This window comes from Ziziphus jujuba, chromosome 9, assembly GCF_031755915.1.
Source record: "Ziziphus jujuba cultivar Dongzao chromosome 9, ASM3175591v1".
Lineage (NCBI taxonomy): Eukaryota > Viridiplantae > Streptophyta > Magnoliopsida > Rosales > Rhamnaceae > Ziziphus > Ziziphus jujuba.
The window spans coordinates 1,549,533-1,577,331 of record NC_083387.1 but is presented as its reverse complement, the minus strand read 5'-3'; the positions used below and the strand labels follow the sequence as shown (position 1 = coordinate 1,577,331).

At 36.4% G+C, this 27,799-nt stretch overlaps 4 protein-coding genes across 4 annotated transcripts; 1 reads left to right on the top strand and 3 right to left on the bottom strand.

Moving 5' to 3' along the window:
- Nucleotides 1–3,054: 3,054 nt before the first annotated feature.
- LOC107426379 (cellulose synthase-like protein D5) lies at nucleotides 3,055–7,408 on the top strand. Its single transcript, XM_016036544.4, has 3 exons — nucleotides 3,055–4,223; nucleotides 4,410–5,214; nucleotides 5,367–7,408. Exons 1-3 carry the CDS (start codon nucleotides 3,298–3,300, stop codon nucleotides 7,149–7,151), a joined length of 3,516 nt encoding a protein of 1,171 aa, XP_015892030.2. The 5' UTR covers nucleotides 3,055–3,297; the 3' UTR covers nucleotides 7,152–7,408.
- A 3,411-nt stretch (nucleotides 7,409–10,819) lies between these two features.
- Nucleotides 10,820–12,812, bottom strand: LOC107426371 (probable galacturonosyltransferase-like 7). The gene has a single exon (XM_016036532.4). The coding sequence runs from the start codon at nucleotides 12,186–12,188 to the stop codon at nucleotides 11,127–11,129; it is 1,062 nt and encodes a 353-aa protein (XP_015892018.1). The 5' UTR covers nucleotides 12,189–12,812; the 3' UTR covers nucleotides 10,820–11,126.
- Nucleotides 12,813–22,858: 10,046 nt separating this feature from the next.
- Nucleotides 22,859–23,874, bottom strand: LOC107426304 (uncharacterized). Its single transcript, XM_016036437.4, has one exon. The coding sequence runs from the start codon at nucleotides 23,717–23,719 to the stop codon at nucleotides 23,063–23,065; it is 657 nt and encodes a 218-aa protein (XP_015891923.2). The 5' UTR covers nucleotides 23,720–23,874; the 3' UTR covers nucleotides 22,859–23,062.
- Nucleotides 23,875–26,387: 2,513 nt separating this feature from the next.
- LOC107426309 (histone H1) lies at nucleotides 26,388–27,370 on the bottom strand. Its single transcript, XM_016036444.4, has 2 exons — nucleotides 27,213–27,370; nucleotides 26,388–27,119 (listed from the first exon to the last, which is right to left on the bottom strand). The coding sequence occupies exons 1-2, from the start codon at nucleotides 27,300–27,302 to the stop codon at nucleotides 26,589–26,591; spliced, it is 621 nt and encodes a 206-aa protein (XP_015891930.3). The 5' UTR covers nucleotides 27,303–27,370; the 3' UTR covers nucleotides 26,388–26,588.
- Nucleotides 27,371–27,799: the final 429 nt, after the last annotated feature.

The window sequence follows — 27,799 nt, the reverse complement described above, 5'->3', positions numbered from 1 at the left end:
TTCTTCTCATATTTCTTCTCTAAAGTGGTCAGAGAAAACACAACAGGCCTCTGATGATTTGAAAAAAGGAAAAAAGGCACGGCTAGTTTGGACATAAGATCTGCATTACACATTTGTAGTTGCCGTCAACCAACGAGGCCTTGATTGTATGAATCCTTTTACCATACTTTGTTAATTTATCAACCTTTTTTTTTTTTTTTTTGGGGTCTATTTTCAATTATGGGTAAAATAGTGAAGGGGAAGTGCACTAGTTTTGTGGATAAGCTGTGCAGCAACTGTCTTACTCCATTTAAACTTACAATTTTTCAAATGTGTACCAAAGTATTATTCTAGCTTTTGATTAGTTTAAGTTGTTCGAGGCAGGGGCTGTTCCTAAGAAAGTTTTGGAATGTATGCAAAAATTGGGTGCGTCTAATCTCACCAGAGAAAATGTTGCCAGCCATCTTCAGGTAATTAATCGTTGTCCTTTTTCTATGAGTAACTTTTCAAGCAAACCCTTAAATCAAAAAATATATATTGCCTTTGATAAACGGCTATCTTCTTTAGAAAAGGAAACTTACATATTCAACTTTATGATACAGAAATACCGATCGGCTATTAGAAAGAATGATCAAACACAACCTACATCTCATATTGATTTTAAAGAACCAAACACCGTAAGATCTTATGCCTTAAATGAATTCAATCTCCAAACTAGTGCCAGTTCAGGTCAACTTCCATACCAAAGTTTCAGTGCACAGGTAGCTGGACAGGAAAGGCAAAATTCTATTGATCATAGTAACAATTTTGACTCTGGAATACTTGGCTAAGAATACCAAAGGGAGAAACAATTTAGCAATAGTGCTATACAGGGGAATTCACATTGCAGCATGCCTATCACAGTCAATTTCAATCATCTAGTTTTGATACAAAAACAGCAAGAAGAAGCTGCAGTCCGATGTAGGAGCTTTAGTTTGCAGATACATGGAGGTTCAAGCTTTCAGAATTTACCATCTTCACTAGGAGCCAACTCAACTAACTTGGTCAATACTACTGTTTTCAGAAATCAGTCTCCTATGCTGATTAATCAAATTGCGCCAAGGATCCCGATGGTTAATGGATCTACATCTCAGGTTATGTCATCTGGTTATGTTGTGTCTCCACAATTACACCGAAATTATATCAAAGGTCAGGTTGTAGATCAGACTATGGATAGCACATCTGCCATTGAGAGTAGTGATACTGCTGCAACATGCTATCCTGCAAATGGATTAGCCAAGCCTGATTTTCCTCTGCAGAGGAGTACTTCTGCTGACTACCATTTATGAAAATCTAGGCTCCATTGGCAACATTCCTGCCCTGGCTGAACGACAAGAATTTAGGAATTTAGAAAACAGTGATGAGTTTTATAACAAGCTTTCTGCTGAAAATGCTTCTGAATTTGATCCCAGAAGTTTATCTGCCTTCATGAGTTTTGATAATCTAGTTCATGATAGACAACGTGCTGGATGATGATTTTCATGCCTAAACCATTCAAAGAGGTCAGCTTTTTATATATGGATTTATAGCTTTTCTTGTGTCTTCCCAATTCAATTATTGATAAATTAATGCGAAATGTTTTGTTTTCTTGCAGCGAGCTAGCTCTTGACTGGTCGACACCAAATTTATCTTTAATGGTTATCTCTTATGGCGAATTTGGTATGTGAAAAACAAATTAGCCAATAACTGAATAACAAATGTGCATGCACTTTGACAGCTCAAGAGATAGTTGAGGGATTTTGTTTATTTATATTTTTGCTGAAAAGGGTTTGTTAATTTGCTTGCTTTTACACTTCCCCATCTCTTAGATATTTATTTATTTTGGTCATTTTCTTTTCTTTTAGGAGAATCGTTTAAGCAATCCAATCCCAAAGGATTTTGTCGGCTAATTTATCTTGATTTTCCTTGTTGACAATATTTTATTCTTTTGGTGAAAAACAACATTTCATTCTTATAGTTCATTTAATCAGAATTTGAATATGTATATAACATGTAACTTTTTTGTTTTTTTTTTTTTTTTTTTTGTTTTTTATTGGTCTGTAATTTTTTGGCTTCTGCTAGTCAACTTCTAATGCTACTCATATAAACTTAGCAAAAAATAACCATCGAATGATACGCACCATGACACTGTTCTTGCCACTCCTTTTAATGAACCTAATTTAGTTTTAATAAATTGGATATTATTTAAAAAAAAAAGTGATAAAAAATATTAGCCCGTAAAAGAGCATTATTTTATCGTTACTATTAAGACCCATGTAAAAACATCCTTAATTTATGTTAAAATTATTTTATCGTTACAAAAGTAGAGAAATATCTCAAGGATAATAATTAAGGTTGAACATGTAATTTAAAGGTTCATCAGTTTTCACATGGATATAAATTTTATTGTATATTTTGTTAAGAGATTAATATGAAAGTACTTCCTTCATCAATAAAGGGTTTGCCCTCTTAAAAGATTTTATTTTCTTACCTAAAAAGAAGAGAGAGATAAAGTAGACACTAAAAAAAAGGAAAAAAAAAAAAAAAGAGAGAGAGAGATAAAGCAGACACTTCTACTTGTGGCTTTTATGCAGGGCATTTTGTTTAATTTAAATTTTGTGATCCCTTTACTCCCTTTGAAGGAAAAGAATAATTATTTAAAGCCTTTGAATAAAAAAGAGGCTGTAAATTTCAAGCTTTTTCTCGGTTTTTTGTTTACATATATATATATATATTTAATCAAAGCTTTTTTCCTGTTAATATATTAACTTTTGACTTTGTTGAAAGAGAGCAGAAGGTAATGATTATTTATTTATTAGTCCCCTCAACGGTTTACTTAGAAAGGATCCGTTTTAGTTTCTCCGACCGTTGAGATTATAAAGAAGCCCTTTTGCCCTTCAACTTCAAGTTCAACTTTTTTGACCTCCAAAGTGGTCCACTTGCAAAATCCCTCTCAGACTCTACCGACCGTTGAAGTTGAAAACAGCTCTGATCTACGGCCCACGTCATTCGACCGTTTGAAATTAAATTTCTTTCCACAAATATCAAGAAAACTCAAAATTCGAATTCGACCGTTGCCCAGAAACCATCTTAATTCAATTTCAACCTCTCTTAGTTCCCCATCTGTTTTTTGCAAATTCCATGGCAACTCCAGGGGTTTCTCTTTCTCTATTCTCCTTCTTCTTCTAGTCTTTCGTTTTCTTTCAGTTTCTAAGCTCATCCTTTCATTTGATTTCTTTCCCAGAAGCCCAGAAACAAAAAAAAACAAAAAAAAAAGGAGTCTGAAATTAGTTTTGAAAAATGGTGAAATCGGCTTCTTCGCCTTCTTCATCTCCGGTGACTATTACGGTTTCTTCAGGAGGTAAAGGAGGAGGGATCAGAAGCATGGGTTTGACTAGCCCAGTTTCACGTGCTTCCATATCCAACAACCCCAATTCCCCTCTTAGTAGTAGCAGGGCAAATCGGAGGGCCTCCAGCGGTGGGAAATATGCCTCAATGTCCAAAGATGATGGTATAGAGGAAATCAATTCCGAATTTGTTTCATACACTGTACATATTCCTCCAACCCCAGATCACCATCCCATTTCGTCCTCTCAAACTAGCCTCCCCGAAGACGGAACCTCCTCCTTTAAACCGGAGAGAAGTTACATTTCCGGTACTATCTTCACCGGAGGGTTCAATTCGGTGACTCGTGGCCACGTTATCGAGTGCTCCATGGAGAAGCAGGAGCCGGTCAAATTGGGCTTGGTTTGTGAGATGAAAGGTTGCGATGAGAAAGCGATCAAGGAAAGAAACGCTCCGTGTGTATGTGGATTCAAGATTTGCAGAGAATGTTACATGGACTGTGTTGGAAATGGAGGTCGTTGTCCTGGTTGCAAAGAACATTACAAGGAAGTGAGCGATACTGATGAAGATGATGATCCTAGCTCTGAAGCTGAAGACCAGGCCTTGCCGTTGCCTTCCATGGCTGATGTTAAGCTTGACAAAAGACTTTCACTTGTGAAATCTTTCAAGGCTCAAAACCATCCCCCAGATTTCGATCACAACCGTTGGCTTTTCGAGACGAAGGGAACTTATGGTTATGGAAATGCAGTGTGGCCTAAAGATGGATACGGCGTCGGTTCGGGGGCTAATGGGTTCGAACACCCTCCGGATTTCGGAGAGAGGAGTAGACGGCCTTTGACCAGGAAGGTTGGGGTGTCTGCTGCAATTCTGAGTCCATATAGGTACGCTTTGTACAGCACTCTAATCTTAAACCATGATATTCTGCAATATTATTGATCTTCTTTTAGATTACCCATTGGGCAAAAGCTAAAAGATTATTATCTGATAAAGACTAGTTTGCTCTCTTAGATTCATTCTGTGAAGTTTTTGTGAATTTAAATAGAAAAGTTTAATTTATGGCTATGCAGATTACTCATTGTGATACGTCTTGTGGCTCTGGGATTCTTTCTTACATGGAGGATTCGACATCCCAATCGCGAAGCAATGTGGTTATGGGGAATGTCAACAGTATGTGAGCTATGGTTTGCACTTTCATGGATTCTAGATCAGCTACCCAAGCTGTGCCCTATAAACAGAGTCACAGACCTTTCTGTTCTTAAGGAGAGGTTCGAGTCCCCAAACCTTAGGAACCCCAAAGGGCGATCTGACCTTCCAGGGATTGATGTTTTCGTTTCCACGGCAGACGCGGAGAAAGAACCTCCACTTGTCACTGCCAACACCATTCTTTCAATCCTCGCCGTCGATTATCCGGTGGAAAAAGTAGCCTGTTACTTGTCCGATGATGGTGGTTCCCTTCTGACATTTGAAACGCTTGCTGAGACCGCTAGTTTCGCCAGAATTTGGGTCCCTTTTTGCCGTAAGCATGGGATTGAACCGAGGAATCCCGAGGCCTACTTTGGGCAGAAGCGAGATTTCCTCAAGAACAAAGTGAGGCTTGATTTTGTAAGGGAAAGGAGGAGGGTTAAGAGAGAATATGACGAATTCAAAGTGAGGATAAATTCACTACCAGATTCTATAAGGAGAAGATCCGATGCTTATAATGCCCATGAAGAGCTCCGAGCAAAGAAGAAACAGATGGAAATGGGTGGCAATCTCTCAGAATCTGTTAAGGTTGCAAAGGCTACTTGGATGTCTGATGGCTCTCATTGGCCTGGAACTTGGGCTTCAGGAGAGGCAGACCATTCAAGAGGTGACCACGCTGGTATAATTCAGGTACTTATTTACACTTGCTTAGTATGTACCCCTTTTTTACCCCTTTATTTATTATTTTTAATTTTTTATTTATTATTATTATTTTTTTTTGTGCTTTAATTGGCTAAGAAGAAGAAATCCACGTACTTAAAAAAAGATTTACTTTTGTGCAGGCAATGTTAGCTCCACCCAATGCAGAACCTGTTTATGGAGCAGAGGCTGATGGTGAGAACTTGTTAGACACAACAGAAGTGGATATTAGATTGCCAATGTTGGTTTACGTATCTCGCGAAAAGAGGCCAGGTTATGACCACAACAAGAAAGCAGGAGCGATGAATTCTTTAGTTCGAACCAGCGCAATCATGTCAAATGGTCCATTCGTCCTTAATCTTGACTGTGATCATTACATTTACAACTCGGTGGCTCTTAGAGAAGGAATGTGTTTTATGCTTGATAGAGGAGGTGATAGGATTTGTTATGTGCAGTTTCCACAAAGGTTTGAAGGGATTGATCCAAATGATCGCTACGCAAATCACAATACAGTGTTCTTTGATGTCAGTATGAGGGCTTTTGATGGTTTGCAGGGTCCAATGTATGTAGGGACAGGCTGCATTTTCAGGAGAACTGCTCTTTATGGGTTTAGTCCTCCTAGAGCTACAGAACACCAAGGCTGGTTTGGCAGAAAGAAAATGAAGCTGTTCCTAAGAAAACCCAAGAAGTCATCAAAGAAGGAAGAGGATGAGGTGGTGGTTTTGCCTATCAATGGGGAACATAATGATGATGATGATGATGCAGATATTGAGTCCTTGCTTCTCCCAAAAAGGTTCGGAAACTCTACTACTCTGGCTGCATCAATCCCAATTGCAGAATACCAAGGGAGGCTGCTTCAAGATCTACAAGGGAAAGGTAACCAAGGAAGGCCAGCAGGCTCTCTTGCCGTGCCTCGTGAGCCATTAGATGCTGCAACTGTAGCTGAGGCAATAAGTGTGATCTCTTGCTTTTATGAGGACAAAACTGAGTGGGGGAAAAGGGTGGGATGGATTTACGGTTCTGTGACAGAAGATGTGGTAACTGGTTACAGAATGCATAACAGAGGATGGAGGTCAGTGTACTGCGTCACTAAACGGGACGCATTTCGAGGGACTGCTCCGATCAATCTAACAGACAGGCTCCACCAAGTTCTTAGATGGGCAACAGGATCTGTTGAGATCTTCTTTTCGAGGAACAATGCATTATTTGCTAGTCGCCGAATGAAATTCTTGCAGAGGGTGTCATATTTCAATGCGGGAATGTACCCTTTCACATCTTTGTTTCTCATAGTTTATTGCTTCCTGCCAGCAGTTTCTCTATTTTCAGGGCAGTTTATAGTCCAATCCTTGAGTGTAACCTTTCTAGTTTTCCTTTTGGCGATAACTATAACCTTGTGCATGCTTGCACTCCTTGAAATCAGATGGGCTGGAATCACACTTCATGACTGGTGGCGAAATGAACAGTTTTGGTTGATTGGTGGAACCAGCGCCCATCCTGCTGCTGTTTTACAAGGTATATTGAAGGTTATAGCAGGAGTTGATATCTCATTCACGTTGACCTCTAAATCTGCCACACCGGACGATGCAGATGATGAATTTGCCGATCTATATGTAGTTAAGTGGAGCTTCTTAATGATTCCTCCAATCACAATCATGATGGTGAACATGATTGCAATTGCCGTAGGAGTGGCAAGGACGATATACAGCCCATTTCCACAGTGGAGCAAACTCATTGGAGGGGTTTTCTTCAGCTTATGGGTGTTGTGCCATCTCTACCCTTTTGCGAAGGGGTTGATGGGAAGGAGAGGAAAAGTGCCAACCATAGTCTTTGTGTGGTCTGGATTGCTCTCCATCATTATTTCTTTGCTTTGGGTGTACATAAGCCCTCCTTCTGGAAGGCAAGATTACATGAAGTTCCAGTTCCCTTGATGTTGATGAGTCTCCTAGGAAACAAAGACGAAGTTTCTCAACTTCAAGCTGTAGCTAGATAGATATTCTTTGCTTCCCATTATGATATGTACTTGGCTTGCACTTTTATTTTTTTTATTTTTTATTTTTTAGTTTGGAATGCATTAGAGGAGTTTTTTCTGCTTTTCTCCAAATCATTGTCCTTGTAAACTAAGCAACTCTTATGAATTTTCAGTCAGAAAAGGGTACCAAATTTTTTTTGTTGTTCCCACAAATAATCCGATGTTCCCAACCTAAACATTTGCAAAACATGTGATGGGAAACATTTTCATAAGTCCCCACAGTTTAAAAACCCACCAAGATGAGTTTTCATCCAATGTGGAGGAGTTTCCTACATGAAAATGCTAAGATTTCCCCAGAAAATCTTAATCCAAGCTCATATCTTTAAATGGTGGTCCCCCGACCATTACAAAGAAGAAGAAGAAGAAGAAGAAGAAGAAGACAATGCAGAAAATGGTCGTAACCAGAGTGGGACTGGCAAAGACAGGCATATGTTGCTTGTCCCACTGGAGTTTTTCCATGAAAGCCACAGCCTCTCCTTCATTCACTTTCATTGTTTCCATCACATTTCACATTCCCTCTTCTATAAATTCCTCCACAAAGTTTTGACAAAACGTAAAGTTCTTATCAGCTCAATTGGCATTTAATCTGACGCTGATAAATTTTTAGTCTTTACCTCCACGTCTCCATGTAATTAATGAGGTTCTTAATTAATATATACAGTACGAAAATTACCTCAAAGACTTAATCTAGATATGTGGTGCAATTATTTATATTGGTTGGTTGAAAAATTGTTGCTTATCCTCACCAGTTAGAGAGCATGTGTTTGACTGCATTTATTTTCAACCAGATTATTGTCTTACCACAAACCTACCTTAATATTTTTCAACAAGCATTCAAAATCCCTTTTTCATTGTATAAAAATCTTAATTTGTTCTTTACATAATTGAACTCAGAGTTTCATTTTCTTGTTTGATTGGGCTAATTGTGGGTTCAGGCCACGTGATTCTCAAGTCCAAAAACAGTATGTCCTTTTGTAAGTAAGAAAGAGAGATTTTGTGTTTTACGGAAGAGAGTTTGTGAACTTGGGACATCCTAATTTGTACAAATATTAAATTATATGATGTAAAATAGACTGTGGTGGACCGTCGAGATTATGGTCCCCAACTTTCGGATTTGTATACATTACAATACATATAGCTTAGCTAGCTGTAAACCGGACAAAGCCTCGTATCCATTTCCATCACGTGTGTTCTTGCATTTCTCTTTCCCTTACTTCCGTTTTTATCCCTAGTTTTTTATTCAAAAATAATAAATAAAAATAAAATAAAAAATCTCAAAAGAATTATGAAATGGGTTCCCATCTTACAAATGGGTGTCTTTTTAGTCACCACAGAATGCTCCGGTTGGTTCACCCAAGGTTGAGGAGACAAATAAACACCATAAATTTTTTCATGGTTGCCAACTATCAAACTTTTTATACGGGTTAATAATGGTGATATTTAACCAGATTCGTAAAACAGTACAGCCTTTTTTTTTTTTATATGGGGGGCCAAAAGATAGATCGTGATGGGTTATGGATCTATCAACCCTCTTACACTCGATACTTTAAATAGGCTTTGGATCAATTTTGGCATGCCTCTAATAATTCCTTGCATTTTATACTTGAAATTATTATTATTATTTAATATTATTTTTTAAGAAAGAAAAATGTGCAAATGATTATGACATGTAAACAAAGCATTAATACAATTCAATGCACATGAATGACCTACTCTTACTTGCTCAGAAGATACATAAAAATAGTAGCAAAAACAAAAAAATATATATATTTTTACCTACTCTTTTTATCAATCGCTCTCGGATCTGAATAAACCCGGCACGTAATTAAACTTGGTTGAATCTCTTACAAAACCAATTCCAGGAACAATCTAAATACAAATCCCACATTGTTTTTTTTTTTTACGTTGTTGCAAAATTCCTCCATTGTTTATAGATTGTTGCTTCCTTTTTCTAGAATCATCTTTCAATCCTCAGCCATACCAAATGATTATACAAACAATTATAATAATTGGTGACAACAAAGCTGTCAAAGTCAGATTGCTCTTTTACGATTTCACTACCCAAACTTTTATGTAGGACCCAAGGTCTGTTGCCAAGTCCTAATCATCTTCTTAATCTGTATTATTTAATTTTAATATTAATCGAAAAAAATTACAAAGTTAATAATCATAAAATAAAGAAATAAAGAAACGAAGCAGCCAGAAGACATGTCGAACCAACAGAAGAAATCCCATATATAGTTGCCTGCATACCATAAGGCGTCACAGCATATTATTAATTAAGCTCTTCAATTCAAAGCATCAACAAAATTATAAAACAAGCCAATCATGTACAGTCTTCGAATCCACAATACTCCAAACAACTGGCCACGTGTGATGCCAGGGCACAGGGAATCGGTCCCCCAATCCCTGCCCCTCTTAGCGTTGGACACTTTCTACGCAACAGTGACTTCTGGGTCACTCACTCACTCAAAATCCATTGTATATCTCTTTGTTTTTAACTTCTTTCTTAGCCTTAATTTTGCTTTTTCAAATAATTAAAATATTAAAAATTATTCTCTAACTGAAAACTAAAAATCACCCAAAAGACGCAGATATAGATACCCAATACATAGTAGTCAGATAAAAAAAAAAAAAAAAAGGAGAATAAGTATTCAGAATAAGTATTCACCAAATAAAAAAAAAAAAAAAAAAGGAGAATAAGGAATTGCCAATGCCACCCAAGTGAGGCAAGCAAGAGACAACAAGTGGGACCGCTTAACACAGAGAGAGGGAGGGAGAGAGAGAGAGAGAGAGAGAGAGGGAAGAGACTGGGTGCGGGTGGTAGTTCACAAGCCCTCCACCGCTGCCACCGAAGCAAATTGTTTCCACGTACAGGCCCCGCCTGGCGTTATCTTATTACCAGTAATTTCTAATCATCACCACGTAATTGATTCTTCCAATGCCTTAATATAGCACTCCAGCTGCCACTCTCAACACCATGCCGTACTTTCTAGGGACCGCCGGCTCGGTTCCTTTTTGGCCCCCACATGCGTATTGGACAAAATCGCACCCGTTTCATATGGGCTATACGCGTCTTCCTCCACCTTCCATTGTATTCTCTTGTCTGATTGCTCTTCCTTCTTCCCCATCATCTTCCCTGGACTTCATTTTACCAAATTAACCTACCATTGTACTGAATGTATTCAATGCCATTTTAGTGTAATTACGGAAAAGGAAACCAAAAAAAAAAAAAAAACAAAACAAAACAAAAAGACAGTACCGAAAACGGCGAGGGTGAGTAAAGGAAATTCCCGAGAGAACCAAACAAACAGCTGGCTAGACATAAACCAGCAAAAATTTGTCCAGGACGCTAATAATTTTTATGTTTTGACAAGTTGCAGTGATCTAGTGGGAGATTAAAAATGTGCAATTTAGTAATTTCAAAATCTGCTATTCGAGGCCACCAATAAGCACATGTAATGTTCCCTCCATTGGAGGACAGCTTTTCTCCTTATTCTTTGGTTCCTCTGTTTGCCCTTAAAAGCAACAGTCATTGACAAACATCCAGATCTAAACAAGTCTATATTACAAAGTAACAAATTGAATGTCCCTTTTTTTTTTTTCCCTTTTATTTTCAAAGGCAAGATTAATAGGAAAATAGAATACAAATTGGCCTAAAGAGATGTGTGAAAAAAATGCCAGATAAAAACAAAAAAAAAGGATTAACGAAAAATGAGATGAGTAAGTCATAGTAAAATGAAGAAGACACTAAAAAAATGAAGAGAAAGAAAAAGAAAAGAAGAAAAAATATGGCAAATTGGAAAATAAACGAACAACGGAAGTCACAAAAACAGTCCTGGTGGGGAATTTAGCGGCGACAAATGGTACTGGTTCAGTGAGAGATTTTGTACAAGTCGTATCGAGCCCAGCTCTCATCGAGTGGACACGGCCGCTTCGAATCCAGCCTCAGCCAAGGCTTTCCACTACCGGACCAATGCAAAAGGCTAACCGGACCAGGGTGGAGGTCACGACAGCTGCCCTTCACGTTATCGCCACCGAGGCCGTGCTGGTTCCACCGGTGCTCTATTGGCGCCACGTGTCCGGCGAAAACCAAGAGGAACGGCGGCAGAGAACCGAGCTCGTAGATCCGATGGCTCTTCTGGATCTCCATCCACCTCTCAATCAGCTTCGTGTACCTTCCCTGCCTCCATTTCACCAGATCTATGACCATAACGCCAGTGTTGAAGTAACAAGGCTTCCGGCCGGAAAATGTGTCGGTCAACCTCTCGTCCGACCAGAAAGACGCAGTGAAATACTTGGTGAAGTCGGCATGGCAGTATTCCGGTGCCCCAATGGTCCTGTTATCGAGGCTCGTAGTCCATAGCTTGAAGATATCGTCGACGACGACGAGATCAGAGTCCAAGTATATTACTCTGCTCACACAAGGCTCCAGCAAATCCGCCAAGTAGTTTCTGGCATAGTTCAGCGGCTGCTCAAGAGCCTGTCTCACCGACGTGGATATCAGATTGCGCACAATATTTGGATTGAAGTAGTAGACCTTGAACTTGAGCTTTGGGAAAGTGGATCGGACTATAGTTTCCGGATTGGTCTCCGAGACCAAGAAGTGGAAGAAAACGCTCTCCGGACACATTGAGTGCTGCAGAATGGAATTGACGGCGGCGATTGAGCCACGCAGGTACTCTACATCAAGCGTAATTGCTACGTGTACCAAATTGGGATCGCAGATGCCGATTTCCGCCGGAATTCTAGAGCCGCCAGAGCCACATTTAACGGCATTGCTATAGTCGGCGGACTTCTGGAAAGAAAACCGATTATGGGAATCGGGGTGCGATCGGATGGCTTCGGCTGGGTACCAAGACTGGAAAGACGGAGAGATAATGATCCACAGCATTGCGACGGAGAAAAATCCAGAGAACTGCATAATCCAAAACATCTTTACCCAGTATATCCCCTTCCACTTCTTCTTCTTGGACTTGAATTCGCACCGATCTGCTAGAATCGCTGAGAGCGAAGGTCGAAGGAACGCTAGGGTTCCTTTGAGGTCCGCCAGAGTTGTGGAAATAGAGCGATTTTTTTTTTTTTTTTGTTTCTTTTCTCTGTTTCTTATAACAAACACAAAACAGAAAATATAGAAGAAGAGTAACAGATAACAACAACACGGCAAAACACAAAGTTGGGAATCGATCTTTTTTTCTGAGTAACAATCAATCTTGGGGCTGCCGTGGCAAAGAAGCGACCTCAAAGTCAAGTAGAATAACCCAATTCATCAATCCCAGCCAAGGGGCGCAGTATAAGGACCGCGGGTGCTAGTGTGCGCCACCGCGCGCATTCACTCCCTCCCCCCTTCTCCCCCTCTCTCTCTCTACTTACTCTATTCTTCCCTCCCTTTCAATGTCTGCGAGTTTCAGAGGAAGCACAGGCACAAGTAGAGAGAGAAAAGAGAGTGCTAAAGAGAAACACTGAGCAACCTTTTCTTTTCCGGCTTTGCGTTTTCCACCTTAGAAATGCACGGCACAATTGCAATTATTATTATTATTTTTTATTTTATAAAGGCCATTTCTTTTATTTTTGTTTTTAATTTAACTAATAATTATTATTAACCTTGGGAATAAAAATATATATATATAATATTTTTTTTTCTTTTTATAGTAGTGAAGCCTCGTAGTCGTATCAAGTATTCTACAGTGCGTATGATACTGGCAGAACCTTGTAGAAAGAAGCGGTCCTTGTCTTTCTCTGTCATTACTTACTTGGACCCGTTTCTAGCTGAGATATATTATGCTCCGAACCGACCCGAACGAACCTGGTGTTGGGTTGACCCGACTGAGTTTCTCTATTCCTGCTCTTGCGGCCCACTTTTTGCAAAAACCAGAGGATGAGAGATCTCCATAATATTAGCTTATCAATAAGGTTTGGCTTTAGGCATTCCATGATTATGTTATGCCCAAAAAACGTAAAGTTATGATGTTCTTGTGATCTGGTTTTACTTTTAGGGTTGTGATATTTGTCTATATGGGAAAAATATTTTTCTCATCCAAATTAGTCGTTAATAAATATCTTTTAGTGCCTAAATTCATTCCTTTTTCTTTTCGTTTTCAAAATTGGTTTCTTGTTAGTCTAATGTTTCCATACTTGTAATATGTCTATCAAAATCTTTTCCTTGAAAGATTTCTCTTCTTTTTTGGTTGCTTTTTGCAAAATATAATTTAAGTATCTAGCTAAATTTAGAATAAACAAAATGAATTTGCCAGCGTAATTTGCTATATATATATTAGGCAATTAATTACTATTAGATACGGCCTCGATACAATGCCAAAAATGAATACATTCCTGTTTACCTCGATATTTGTCAGTATTATATGCGTAAATAATGAACTATAAATTTGATATGACCACGAATTCATCGATTTAGTGGTAATATTCTGGTAATTAACTCTCAAAAAAAAAAAAAGTACTGATAAAATTAAACCTCATACGCAATTGCTTAAGAGTCATCCAAACATCAGTCAAAATAATCCGGAGCTTCTGCTCCAATTCCATTTATTGCCACATTATATTTATATATTTATATATTTATTTATGGTTGGGCAGTGGTGGATTTTTGTTTCAAATTAGTAGCAAATTGGCATATGTTCCACGTGGGAGGAGGGACCCGCAGAATCTATGGGACCCAATGGCGGTGTATGATTTGTAGCCTAGTGCACATTTTTATCACGTAATCTCTTTTTTTTTTTTTTTTTTTTCGCAAAAAAAAGAATGGAACCCGAGGCGGTGGCAAAAGGCTGAGGACGAAGTGAAGTCCGTCAGCCTCAGCAGAAAAGCACCAGAGGCTATCAGGCTTTGAAGAGCGGTGTTGGTGTTGGTGGTGGTGTAGACCAGCTGGTTCGGTCAAAGCAAACTGTCCCTGACACGTGGGCCGAATTTTATTCGTGGCTGATGTTAAGCCCTATTGAGGGTGTGCAGGTGTACGGCGCACCTGCGCAACAGAGCTGAGCTGTTTGCCTTTTGTGTGATTATACTTTGTGAAGCGTGTTCCTCGGTTGCCACCAATATTAGCACTCCGTACACCATTCTTTGCAAAATTACCTCCCTGGCCTCCACTTACTCTTTTCTTTTCTCGTCGATCAAAAACTGTGTTTTATTTTTTTTATTTTTTTCCTCTCTGAGAAGTTAAAAACTTTGTGTTTTATTTTTATTTTTTATTTTTATGGACTGCCATTTTTATTTTTTTAAACCAATCGGCCACCTTTGTTTTTTTCTCTGTACGCGGATCCAATGAGCCCATTCGTCTTTTTGCCACTGTCGCTCGAGATCAATGCATACGAAAAATTACAAAAACGTAAAAACGAAAACCCAAATAAACAAAAAAAGACCTGGTTTGATCAGTCAAAATTATAATTATAGTGTGGGAATCAGCGTATGATAGTCGTATATATGCGTATAGAGTGTGGTCAACTAACACAAAAAGGAATAGATTCAAAAAACCAAGACAAAAATAAATGCGGATTAATAAAAATAATTAACATGCGGCTTAGACCCCAAAAATAAATAAATAAATAAAATGCATGGATATTATTAAGCAAGTGGCGGTGGCGTCAGACAGATTATAGACGTTGATCGGGATAGCCGTTAGAACGACACGTCTTGACTTCGACTGGATATGGAGGAGTTTAATTTTCAAAGCCGAATGACTTTTCTGAGGCCTTTGGAATTCACATTTTCTTGCTTCTTAGCCGTTGGATGCTCAGCTCCTGAGCAACTGGGTCGTCATCACAGACCCTAAATTCTCCACCTGCGCGGGTAGACCGGGTCTTTTTTGGTGAATTAGACCGGGTCGTTAATAAACCGACCCAACCTAGATATATATACACTTCATGATTAAAAATTTTCAAGTGCATCTAATTTGTACATATAATTAGTAAGATGTGGCCATGCGTAAGAGGTCCATATCATTAAAGTATTTAGGTATTAAATTTCACTTGTTTTTCTGCTGATGTTGATAGTTCTTCTACTAAGTTTATTAAACACATCTAAAAGCAGTTTTTATACTTTCTACGCTTTTTTTTTTTTTTTTTTTTTGGTACTTGTTTATAAGTTTTAGCGACAAAAGCAATGTCATGTGCCGTGGTCTTGGGGAATCAGGTTGTTTCTTATCCTCTAAGTTTTGAGATACTAGATGATCAAATGGAAAAAAATAATAATAATAATAATAAAAATAAAATAAGAGTAAAAGAATAAAAGCAGAAAAACTAATTCAATAAAAATAACAATCCTAGTTTAATTATTATAATTTTAGTTTGATCAGGCAGAGAAAAAAAAAATATATATATATATATATATATATCACATATCTATTATTATGCCAAAGTTATTTTAAAAATAAAAATAAAAATTGGGCTTTGTAGAAATGAACCTGGTTTAAATGCAGAATAATCAAGGGAAATGGGGGGAGAACCAGAGTTGTCATTGACCATTGACTTTAAAGACCCCACTTGGCGTTTAGAAAAGTGACTAATATGGTCGTTTTCGTAAGTTCACCACGTCAAATATGGCCGCCACAAATTAAGTCCACACATACATATTTATGTTGAAGCGTGCAATATTCAATCGCAATTATTGTTCTTCTTATCAAATAAAAATGAATAAATTACCAAAATTAATTAATTTTCTAAACGTTCTTATAAAAAATAAAGAAAAACAAAAAAAAAAAACAGTAGACACCAAACCTAACAAATTTACCCCCCTCACCCAAAAAATAATAATAATAAAATAAAAAGAAAAAAAGAAAAAAGGAAAACACATCTATTGCACTTTATGCAAAAAGAAAGTTACAAAAAATAACACTTTAACGATAAGAAAGTCATAAAATAGAATATGGACACCAAGCAAATCATAGTATATATCCCTCTGAATGAAGGGAACCAGCATCTTATTATTGCATGAAAAATTTAAGGATAAACCAATTACTTTAAAGATTGATAAAGTATATTGTGTTTGTCATACTTTAAAGTTATAAATATGATCGTTATTCTTTTACTTTTTGTATTTGATTTTTTCACTAAATTAAAACATATCCTAACGTCCTTAATGGACACGCTCTCTTTCTAACATTAATTTAATCTAAAACTCAAATTAAAATATTTAGATCATTGTCGTTTACTCCCTCCAGTCAACTTAATAATATTTTTCTTCCCATTTTACATTTTCCTTGGACATCTTATAATCTAGTTGTCATTGAGCCTTCATTACATAACTTTTCTCGTGTCCTAAGTAATTAAAGCACGTAAATAAAATAAGTTTTGTTTACTTTTTTTTTTTTTTTAATACATACGTTGCTTGCTTGATTTTGGCTTTTCTTTTTTTCTTTTTTCCCTTTTTTTTTTTTTTTTGGAAAAATAGGTTTCGCAGTCGCTATTATTATTTTGTAATGATTAATTTGTCATTTTCATGGATCTACACCACGAAGTTCAATGTAAATGGAAAATATTCTTAATTTACATTAGAAATTGTATTTTTCTTCTTGTTATTTACTAACTAAACAGTTGCTAAAACAATGTTAATTGTTTTCTTAAAATAATCCTTTTCCCTTATTTTTTGGGGAAAAAAAAAAAAAAAGCTTCTATTAAAGCAATTAAAAACAATTCTGCTTAACTTGTTACATGTATCACCAACATATTAAAATTGAAAAAGCATATCACAATGGAATAAGGACAAAAGAGCACTTGACAGGATGTTTTGTGTATTCTAGTCGATAATATTTGTATTGGACAGAGAATTACAAAAGCGTCGGTGGAGTGAGGAAGAATTAGCAACTGTTTTGGAAGATTTTGTTAGAAAATACTTTTTATCTAACAAAAACATAATTTTCATGGAAAGGAACTTGTTAATTAATATTGTGATCCAAAACCTATAATTTTGGTTTTATTATCCTCACAAGTCAATCATACAAAACAATTTGGGCCCATAATAGCAGCGATAGGTATCCTACTTGTTTATTTATTAATTGTGACACTTCGCAACCAATACGAATGGTGTGAATCTTGGAAGTCTTAAATCGTTACTCAACTTCTTTCGCAATATATGCTGAAGATGAACCAAGAAAGGATACCTTAGATTTGGCAATCAACTAAGTCATAAAAAGCAGTCTTGCACAGGTGTCGACGTGTTGTAGTTCTGTTGGGCTTGGCCCACCATCCATCTAGCTTTACTGCGAAAAGTTAAAATGAACATAAAAAATGAAACGCACTTAGGACGGAACCGGGGCTGCCACCACAGATCCTGTCCCGGGGGAATTACCACCTCCAACCCTGCCCTATTCCTCATTTATTTTTTACCAACTATTTTTATGCGAATTGACTATGCCTTTGTAATTTCCTAAACAAGAACTTAAAATTATTTGTGAAGTATAACACTTAAAATTGTGTCAATAACCGTTGGTGAGATGTAATTTGTAATTTTTAAGTTATTATCAAATAACCATATGTTACAGAAACAAAAATAATGAAAAAAAAAAAAAAAAAGAGTGGATATCCGATACAATATCCTTTCCTTTTTTTATATTCCATTCTCTATCGTCTTGTTGGAGAGTAGATATTTGATGGTAGTTGGTAGGAATTAAAACAGCACCGTTTAGTGGCAGAGTTTAGACACTGGAGCATAGGGAGCAGAGAAAGAATTTGAGAGTGATCTATTTATTTATTTATTTATTTTATTGTGGTTGTTAAACCATTTGATGTCTTTCTAGTTTCCAAGCATGAAAGTGCGTTGGTAGGACAGAAATAGATTCAATCCCAAGTTGGCCTCTGAAACTTACGGCCTACTCTTGTTGTAGTCTGGCTGATGGGTCAGGCTTGCGACTTATATAGGCTTAAAACACTGTATGCTTACTCTGCCAAAATGAAAAGGCCCAACTTTGTTTTATTGCCGAGGACCACAATAGACACCCAACAAATAGTTCATCCTTTTTATTTATTTATTTTATTTTTTTGAGAAGAAAAATAAAATGGGAAAATGAACTCTGATATATGATTTTGCGGAAATATCGATAGAAATGTCGATATCGATGGAAATATCGGTAAAGTTACGGAAACTGTAAATTTTTAATTTAGAAAATAATTTTTTTTATATGAGATAATTAATATAATAAAATTATATAAGAATACAATAATTAGAATACAATAATCATAAAATATTCTATAAATATGACAAATTATTTACAAGTGAATAAAATATAAAGTTAATTCACACCAAAATATAGAAAATTTAACAGAGATAATAGTAAGATACAAAAAATTCTCAAATATAATCCCTAATATATTATTAATACCAAAAAGAATTCCTTGGTTCTTCAAATTGATGATCATATCTTGATGTTTCACGTGTATAACAATAGGCATTCCAATTTTTTTTTTTTTCATTTCAAATTTTTTTTCAATACTTTCAGCATCATACTTGATTAATATTTTGAAAAAAAAAAAAATCAAACAATCAATCATTTCGGCTTTCTTCAATTTCGGCTCTCACCCTCTCAATCAATTTTTTTTTTTAAGCCAATAACAACCGAAAAAGCAAAAAAAAAAAAAAAAAAAAAAAACACCCAATTTCCCAATTTCGGCCTCTCTCTTCTCTTCCCTTCTCTTGTCTTCTCGTCTCTTCTCTCTGTGAAAACTGAAAACAAATTTCTTTGCCTTGCTAGCAAATTGACACTTTGACAGATCGTTAATGGCTCGCGTGAAGGGGAAAAAATTAGCTGCCTCGCTGGAGAAACCGACTGCGTGAAGGCTTGGGTATTCCTCGCTGGAGAAACCGACTGCCTCGCTGGGTGACTGGGTCACTGCTCTGCTGCTGGGATGCTGGGATGCTGGGAAATTGGATTGATTTTTCATTTTTTTCTGTATTTTTCTGCTGCTGGGATGCTGCATCAATTTCCCCTCATTCCACCCCCAACCGAATGATCCCCCCATTCCCAATCATAGTTTTTTTTATTTTTTTCTGTATTTTTCTGCTGCTGGGAAATTGAACTGATTTTTTTTATTTTTTTCTGTATTTTTCTGCTGCTGGGATGCTGGGAAATTGGATTGATTTTTCATTTTTTTCTGTATTTTTCTGCTGCTGGGATGCTGCATCAATTTCCCCTCATTCCCCCCCCCCCAACCGAATGATCCCCTCATTCCCAATCATAGTTTTTTTTATTTTTTTCTGTATTTTTCTGCTGCTGGGAAATTGAATTGATTTTTTTATTATTTTTTTCTGTATTTTTCTGCTGCTGGGATGCTGGGAAATTGGATTGATTTTTCATTTTTTTCTGTATTTTTCTGCTGCTGGGATGCTGCATCAATTTCCCCTCATTCCCCCCCCCAACCGAATGATCCCCTCATTCCCAATCATAGGTTTTTTTATTTTTTTCTGTATTTTTCTGCTGCTGGAAAATTGAATTGATTTTTTTATTTATTTTTTTCTGTATTTTTCTGCTGCTGGGATGCTGGAAAATTGGATTAATTCTTTGTTTGCTGCATCAATTTCCATTTATTCCCCCCCCGAACCGATATATCCAGAAATTTCCACATTTTACCATCGACAACCCACCCGATCTTTCCACCTTATCCACCCAAAATCCGACATCTTCACCGACAATGGCCGATTCCGTCGACTTCCATCGATTCCGGCGACAGATCGACGACACGCGTGCAAGAAACTTCTTCCCCCCCTGTCGGTGTCGGACAGCGTCGACAACGGAAATTATCGTCGACATTTCCACTGTCTCGCCGATTTTTACTTCCCTGGCTTGAACCATTGAATTGGATATTTTGAACTCTGATTTAATGCCCAAAAACAACCCTTTTATTAAGTGAATGTGAAAGAAGTTGACAGGGATTAGAAATAAGAGTCACCAATGGGTCACGATCAGCAGTCGGTACTATTAGGGGAAGCTTTGTTTGGGTATGAGACGTGGAGTTCAAACTGCAAGTGGAGATGTTTGCCACCAATAACAATACGACATGTACAAGGAGGATCTTTACTGGGTAGCTCGAACTGCTTGTCTAAATATCCTAGCATCTAGAATCACCTCACTACGTTTGATTTAGGAGATAAGTAGGTTTTGACAAATTGCAAGTGTTACAAGAGGATTAAAGTGAGTGAAGTCGAATACGTGGCACAACCCAATTGTCTAGATGTCAAGGACACTAGGGTACGAGTCGAGCATTAAGTTGACTTCCATGAAAACGAGATCAGAATTTGCAAGTGATCAGTCGAATATGCAAATCTTAATTAACTGGTTGACTTGGAGTGTTAAAACATACGCAAATCTCTCAACTGAATGTGTACGCATGCCTTTTTAGCTTTATAGAATTTTGTCTCTATAAATTACTCCATAAGCTGATTTAACCTTTAAAGGAACTTCACAACATCATATTGCTTTCCCAAGCAATTACAGTTATGATGATTGTCCCAGATTCCCAGCTGGTCATTTTTATATATAAACTTGAAAGAGCGCCATAAAATTAATCGACATACCATATAGACTACTTCATGAGTAAATTAAAGTTAAATGGACGATTCCTCCATCTTACCCAAAAATAAAAAATAAAAAATAAAATAAAAAATAAAAAATTCGATGGACGATATTGTCCCTCTTTTCATACTATCTACGGTATCAAACCAAACCAACATTAATGATTTCCATTTTGATGTTGGCAAGTGAGGAAAGGAACAACTCACCTACGCATGCGCATGCAATTCGGCCCTAAATTAATGGCGATCAGAAAAACTACTAAGAAAAGCTAAGAAAAATGCCCATCATACACTATCCGAAAATTAGCCTATTAATCATCAAATACATACATATATATATATATATATATATAATATGTTAAATAAAAAATTCAATGTAATTTAGATGCATACAGACTGTTTGGTACAATTGAAATTCTGACATTTTAGCTTAAACCATCTTGGCAACCGGGAGCAGCACGTCTAGCTTCTTTATAATATTTTTCTACTCTGATCAATGCAAAGTAGCCATACTTAATTGCTCCTATCTCTATGATTTATTTAGTCATACATGCACGAATTTACACCAGTTAAGTATTAGTTTAATTATGTATATATGGTCCGGATTCGAAAAATATAAATGTAAATATAAAAATAAATTACTCAGAATGCTTTCATAACTAGTGCACACTTCATTTTCAATTAATATTCAAATTTACTTGTATAGAGTGAAAAAGCAAGAGCATATTTAATTAGAACATGCACATATATGCATATATGCTATACACGCATAATTAAACAGATCTAGATCGTATGATATGATCTGAAAAAATATGCATACAGAAAATAAACAACTGCGAATATAATTAACATAAGAAAACATTGACAGATATTTATTAAAATATATATATATATATATATTAACAGATGGCATGTGTACTTGGACCCAAAAAAAAACAAAGAAACATGAACATGAAAAGAAATGCGCATACACAATTATTGGCATATATGATAAAGATTACAGAAGCGTGAAGACTGATTTTTCCCATTAAACAATGACAGATGAAATACAGCATGCAGGACACGGTTTCATAATAATTATATTATAAAATCCATTTCCCGTAACCAAATCCCAAAATGGCTTCAATCTCCACCAATTAAAAAACACAGACTAAATTAGTTAAAGTCGATCACATTTGCATTGCAGATAAAGCAATTTATATCATCGACAATTTCATTTTTCATTCCAAAGTAGAAAACCTGGAAAGGAAGACAAACTTCGGGACTAAAAACCTATTACTCTTTTTTCCAGGTTTGCCCACAATTTTTTATCACATGAAGGGGGAAAAAAAAAAAAATTCAATTTTATGGTAGATCTCAACTCCTCTTCTTCTTCTTTTATTTTTTTTTTTGGATACAAAATGTTGAAAAGGTAGAAATTGGTATATTTTACAGTATGACCAATCAGATAATTTGCATACATTACCCGAGTCTCCTAACCCTCCGTCCAAAATTATTGTGGCACTTGAACCCCTGCTTCTTGGTTAGAATTAATCTAAGGTCCTGTTCATATAAATTCTAAGAAAAAGTTACTTCAGACAAATTTTTCAATTTTTTCAAACAATGTTTTTTGAAGTGCTTCAGGTCTTTAATAGATTTTTTAACCAAATAGAATAGTGTTGTTTTTCTCATAAAACACTTTTGAAAAAGCAAATGAAGAAATATAAATAAAAGCTAATGCCTATCGGAATGCAAGTTTCTTACCAACCCATATATTACCAAAATTATATATCTCTCTCAATTTATCTCTCTCAATTTTATGGATAAGAACACAAAATAGTTTTGGGTGCATTTTATTTACGTGGCCATAACTAAGAAATATATTGCTTGTCAAAAGCCACCAACCTGTTCCCCACCTTCACTTACTGATAAGTATGGCACTCTATTTCTATAAGCCCACTTCATATGTGACCCACTTGCACTTATTCTTCCATTTGTTCAGGACCCAATGAATCATGATTCCTCAGGAAAATATTATATTAATCCATCACCCAAAAACAAAATAATAATAATAATAATAATAATAATAAAGAAACACAACAACAAAAAAAGTAGATGAGCAAAATACTCTGGATCACATCTTCAACTTCTTATTGCCAGCTTATGAATCTACATCTTACAATTGCAAAAAAAAGAAAACTTGAGAGAAAAAAAAAAATTGAAAAAAGAAAAAAGTTGAAATTTTTTTTTTTTTTTTTTGGGATAGAATTATTACCGTGGCTTGTAAAATTTTAATTCTTAATATAACTAAAAGTATTACCGTCGGTGAACGATTTCGGAGCCAAGTTTAGCAGCATCGCGGGGCACCAACTGACCCTGTGCCAGCGCCAGAGACTTATAGATCTCGACGATCATCTTCTCATCATACTCTTTAAGTGGACCTTTCCCAAACGCACCAGTCCCGTCATTACATATAACCCCACCGTACGCTGAGCTGAACACCCTCGAGTTTGCAAATCCCAGCATCAGCTTCACGTACGCGTCTCGTAGCCAAACCAATAACTTCTTCGGCGATGGCATTCTCCTTATGAATCCCAGCTTCGGAGCCACCTTGATTCGCCATACCCTTTTCCTCCTCTGGGTCGAACCCAGCTCCACCCGGCTCTTTCTCCTCCGGTCCAGCCCATTTAACTTTTCGTACCCTCTCCTCGTCCAATACCCTCTCAACCCCTTGTACACACTTGCAGAGACACCTTCCATTGGTGTGTTTGTGTTTTTGCTTTCTTCTCTCTGTGCTAAAGGGAAAGAAACTTTTTGGTATTTGTTTGGGTAAGCAGTTGAAGAGCTTTGATTTAATTCGGTTGCTGGGTCAGCATATATATATATATATATATCATGAATTTGTATGACGTAATTTTCACTTCTTTTTTTTTTTTGGCTGTTTTGGATCAACTTATGGAGGGAGGTGATCATAAATGAGAGACACTATTACATACCTACTTTTCTCATGGGACTCGCTGTCAATATTCAATGCGAGGGAACATGGCACGTGTGAGGATACCTAAATGGATATTGGAGGGAGTTTAGGCAACAAAGAAAACTGAGAGAGCTTTACAATATAATCTGTACCGTAGTTTGGCAGACCATGAACTTTGGGTCACGCCTTTGAGATGAGAAAAAGAGTTAGGGTGTGTTGTGTTTCACCGTATATAAGGCATGGAAGTGTTGGGTGGATTCAGATAAATCATTGTTTTTTTCACCATAGGCTGAAAAATTAGGTGTCGACGTGAGAAATGCTTACAATCAACATTGAAAAAGAGTAGATCCTCTGCAAACATGCACACGCAACTTGGAGTACAACATCAAATCAGATCTCATCCTTACCTAAACCTTTGCCAAAATAATCATAATCTGATTTCTCAATTCTCAGTATCTTGAAGTTTAAAAAAGAAATCAAAATGGAAGAAACTTATAAACAACTGTGAATTAGAAGGCCATGTGCACTTAAGAGTACTAAACGGTGAAATCAATATTTAAATATTAATTAAAATATGATTTAATTGCAGTCACGAGGGCCAGTTAAAGCATCTTTCTATGGGCATTGCTAATTTTTTCTCTGTTGCCGATAAATCCAACTTCAACGCGAAGGGTGCTCTAAGCACTCTTTGCATGACAAATTGTTAGACTATACAAAAAGAGAAGTCGCTTAAGATGATGTTTCAGTGTTTCTTCTTTCATATTGGGGGGGGCTGAATAAGTGTGTTCCATTCAGCAACAAGAGCCCAGAAAAAGACAATACGGAAAAAAACAAAAAAAAGGGCCTAGCAGAAGTTTGTTAGTTAAAGTGAAACTTCGCATACAAGTTCATTAATCAAAGTGCATTAATTGCCCAAAGACGGTGAAATATGAAGGAGGTGGATTTTCCGACAAGAAAATCGTAGAAATGATGTAAAAGTTAAATAATGTTGAAACAAACAATATAGCTCAGTGCTATACAAATTCAACCCAAAAAAAATAAAATAAAATAAAATAAAAAAAACTTAGTGATACAAGCTCTTTTGGCTGGCTATTGGCTTTTTTGGAGTTTGAACAATAGGCACTAATTTTCTTTGGAAAATTAATAAGTCCAGTTTGTGCATCCTAAATTAACATATGCAAAAGTTACTAAATTAAAAACAACTAAAAACAAAAATAATACTAATTTATAGTCGTTGCTTTAATGGAATAAGATATAAAGTAACTTTCAAACATAAATAAAGAATTTAATTAGTTGAGAAAAGTCTCCACCACAAGACTTTGACGAATCGTATTACAAAGAGATTATTTTCATCCAGTAATCGCTTTCCACTTGTACTATATGTTGAAACTCCATTATCACGTTAAATGTATCTGCTTAAAAATTACTAGACAGACAAACCTAGTTGCTAACGTTGAAAGATAGAGATAGCCAGTAAATGCCTTTGTAATTAAATTATTCTTCGTCGTCCGAGTTTCTCTATATTATTGTTAGTAAATGTTTATCAATACATGTCATTTTTATGATTACAATTATTATTATTTTTTTGAAAAAAAGAAGGGAAAAATATAATAAATTAAAAAGGCAATGTGAACATGAGAATTGGTAATGCAAGCAACCATACAAGACATATAACGTAGTCCAAATTTGGGCTGCAGAATGTTTTTTTTTTTTTTTAAATACCCTGTGACTTGTACCAAACTTTGTTTTTGTAAATTTTGTCTGGGCCCCTAAAATTGCTAATAGACTGGCCCATTTAGTTAGTCAGTGGGGGCAACCCAATTAATCAGTGGTCCTGCGTTGATAGAATGGTTGTCCACCTCAATCTTAGACTGTATGATTCAGGAGAGTGCACAAAAAGCTTTGTGAATCTAAGCTTTGTTTGCTAAGCCTTTTGCTTTTGATTTCAATGAATCCCCATGTTTTAGCAAAAAAAACAAACGTAGTCCAAATTTGATTGGGGCTGTGACTAAGCAACATGGGAAAAAATGGTCAAGATTAATAAAAAACACATCTTTGTAGTAACTAACTTGTATCTTTCATTCACATAACAAGACAGAATAACAAAACAAACTAGAATTCTTTCTTTTAGTCTTATTCACAAGTTTCATTCTTGCCAATCTCTTTCACTGCCTACTGCCTGCATAACCAACTTTTTTCTTTTTCTTTTTTTATTTTTTTTTTGGGTGAATTATATAACCAACTTCTTGTTCGCTCATTAACCGACTTCTTCTATACTCATCACCATGTCACATTATTAATTCTTCTTCCTAAATTAATACCACGTACCAAACCACGAAATTTTCTTAATTAATAATCTCTCCATATGATTTATCACATTTCAACGCTTATGAATCTTAAAGATCAATGTCCAAATCATACATCAGCTAGTTCATGTATTTATGAGCATTGGATGAGGAAAGAAAAATTAAGAGCTTATAAACACAAAACGGTTCATCTAATTGATATATAGTTTTCTAATTGCTTGCACGTTCAATTTCAAATAAGGACAAAATTATTAACAAACATGGTCATAATGATTTGCATTTGTATACAATAACCCACTGAAACTAAAGGGTTAATAATCAAAATTTTGAGTGAAGAAATAGCATATAGACAATCATATAAAACATAATAATGATTCAATAATTACCATAAGACAAGCAAAACAACAGCATTTGATCATACAAAATATTGTCATCTATCATCGCCAACAAATCCCACAATCAGCAGCAAAAGTAAATACAAGGAGTACCATTACCACATTATCCGTTATAATTACGAGAATATATTAATTATTAGCAACAACAAATTGCTAATTGCTATTCATTTCCTAACCTTCTTAATTGGCCTAGACGAAGAGTCTGCGGGCTTCGCACTCTTCCTCTTTGCAGGCGTCGAATTCTTCTTCTTCTTTAAACCTTCTGGGGTCTTGACCTGACTCAACCTCTTGATTTTTCCATCTACCACGGGCCGCTTATTCTTCTTGTCGGGACCTTTGTTAGCTTTCTTGAGGGCCTCTGGGGTTTTGACCTGACTCAGCCTCTTGGTCTTCAAACCCTTGTCCGAAATCTTCTTGGCCACCTTTTCCTTGGGCGTTGGAGTTGACTTGGTCGTGGTTTCTTTGTTCCGGGCCTCTTTGATGGCGAACTTCAGCTTCTCGGTGGAAGAGATCTTGAATGAGTTCTTGACCTTCACCAGCCTCTCGGACTTGACGAATTTCTTCAACTGTACGGACAAGATTTTCTGGAAATTCGGAGGAAGATGTTCCTTATACTTGGCCTCGATGAATTTCGCTATGGCTGGTTGACTGGACCCCGTTCGATCCTTCAATGTTGATAAAGCATCGCTGATCATCTGCCAAAAAAAGAAAAAAAAAAAAAAAGAATTACATGAAAATGATTAATTATATGTGAAATAAGAAAATTGGGAAATTAATTTGCCGAGTACGTCAAAGTAAGGAGGGTGGGCAATTGAAGGGGCAGTTTCTGAGGACTTGGTGGTGCGCTTCTTAGCGGCAACAGTAGTATCTTTAGCCATTGGTGAGAAAACCTTTGACAGAACCCGAGAATTTTATGGACAATATATTTATATATACATGGAGGGAATGGTTTTGGTGTTTAAGGATTTGAATTTTCAACATTTTTTAAATAATTGCGCTTGGCGGTATTTACTAGGTTTTTTCCCACTTATTGGTTACTCGGTGAACAATTATTGGGCCGTTTTTCCGGACTCCCCACTTTTTTTGGACCCAACAATGTGGATATGGATCGTGGGTTCGTGGGCTTGTGGATTTTTTTTTTTTCTCGTTTTCACAACATTCGAGTAATATAAGGTAACCGCCGTTCTCGTGAAGAATATTTTGTAAGAGAGAGTTTCTAGTTGTAGTTTCATTGTAAATTTATTTGAATATTGTAACTCAATAACGTGATATAGCAAAGCCGTTTGAAGCTACATGGTCTGTGCAATATGCAGAACTTATCGCCATTCGTGAAGCTATTTGCTTTTGCATGGAGGCTGGTTTTAGAGGAGAATTT

Excerpts from the sequence above, each read along its gene's own strand:
- LOC107426379 (XM_016036544.4), top strand. The coding sequence starts at position 3,298 with ATGGTGAAATCGGCTTCTTCGCCTTCTTCATCTCCGGTGACTATTACG. Across the intron at positions 4,224-4,409 it reads GCAATTCTGAGTCCATATAG|ATTACTCATTGTGATACGTC; the intron begins GTACGCTTTGTA and ends ATGGCTATGCAG. Across the intron at positions 5,215-5,366 it reads ACCACGCTGGTATAATTCAG|GCAATGTTAGCTCCACCCAA; the intron begins GTACTTATTTAC and ends ACTTTTGTGCAG.
- LOC107426371 (XM_016036532.4), bottom strand. The coding sequence starts at position 12,188 with ATGTTTTGGATTATGCAGTTCTCTGGATTTTTCTCCGTCGCAATGCTG.
- LOC107426304 (XM_016036437.4), bottom strand. The coding sequence starts at position 23,719 with ATGATCACCTCCCTCCATAAGTTGATCCAAAACAGCCAAAAAAAAAAA.
- LOC107426309 (XM_016036444.4), bottom strand. The coding sequence starts at position 27,302 with ATGGCTAAAGATACTACTGTTGCCGCTAAGAAGCGCACCACCAAGTCC. Across the intron at positions 27,120-27,212 it reads CCCACCCTCCTTACTTTGAC|ATGATCAGCGATGCTTTATC; the intron begins GTACTCGGCAAA and ends TTTTTTTGGCAG.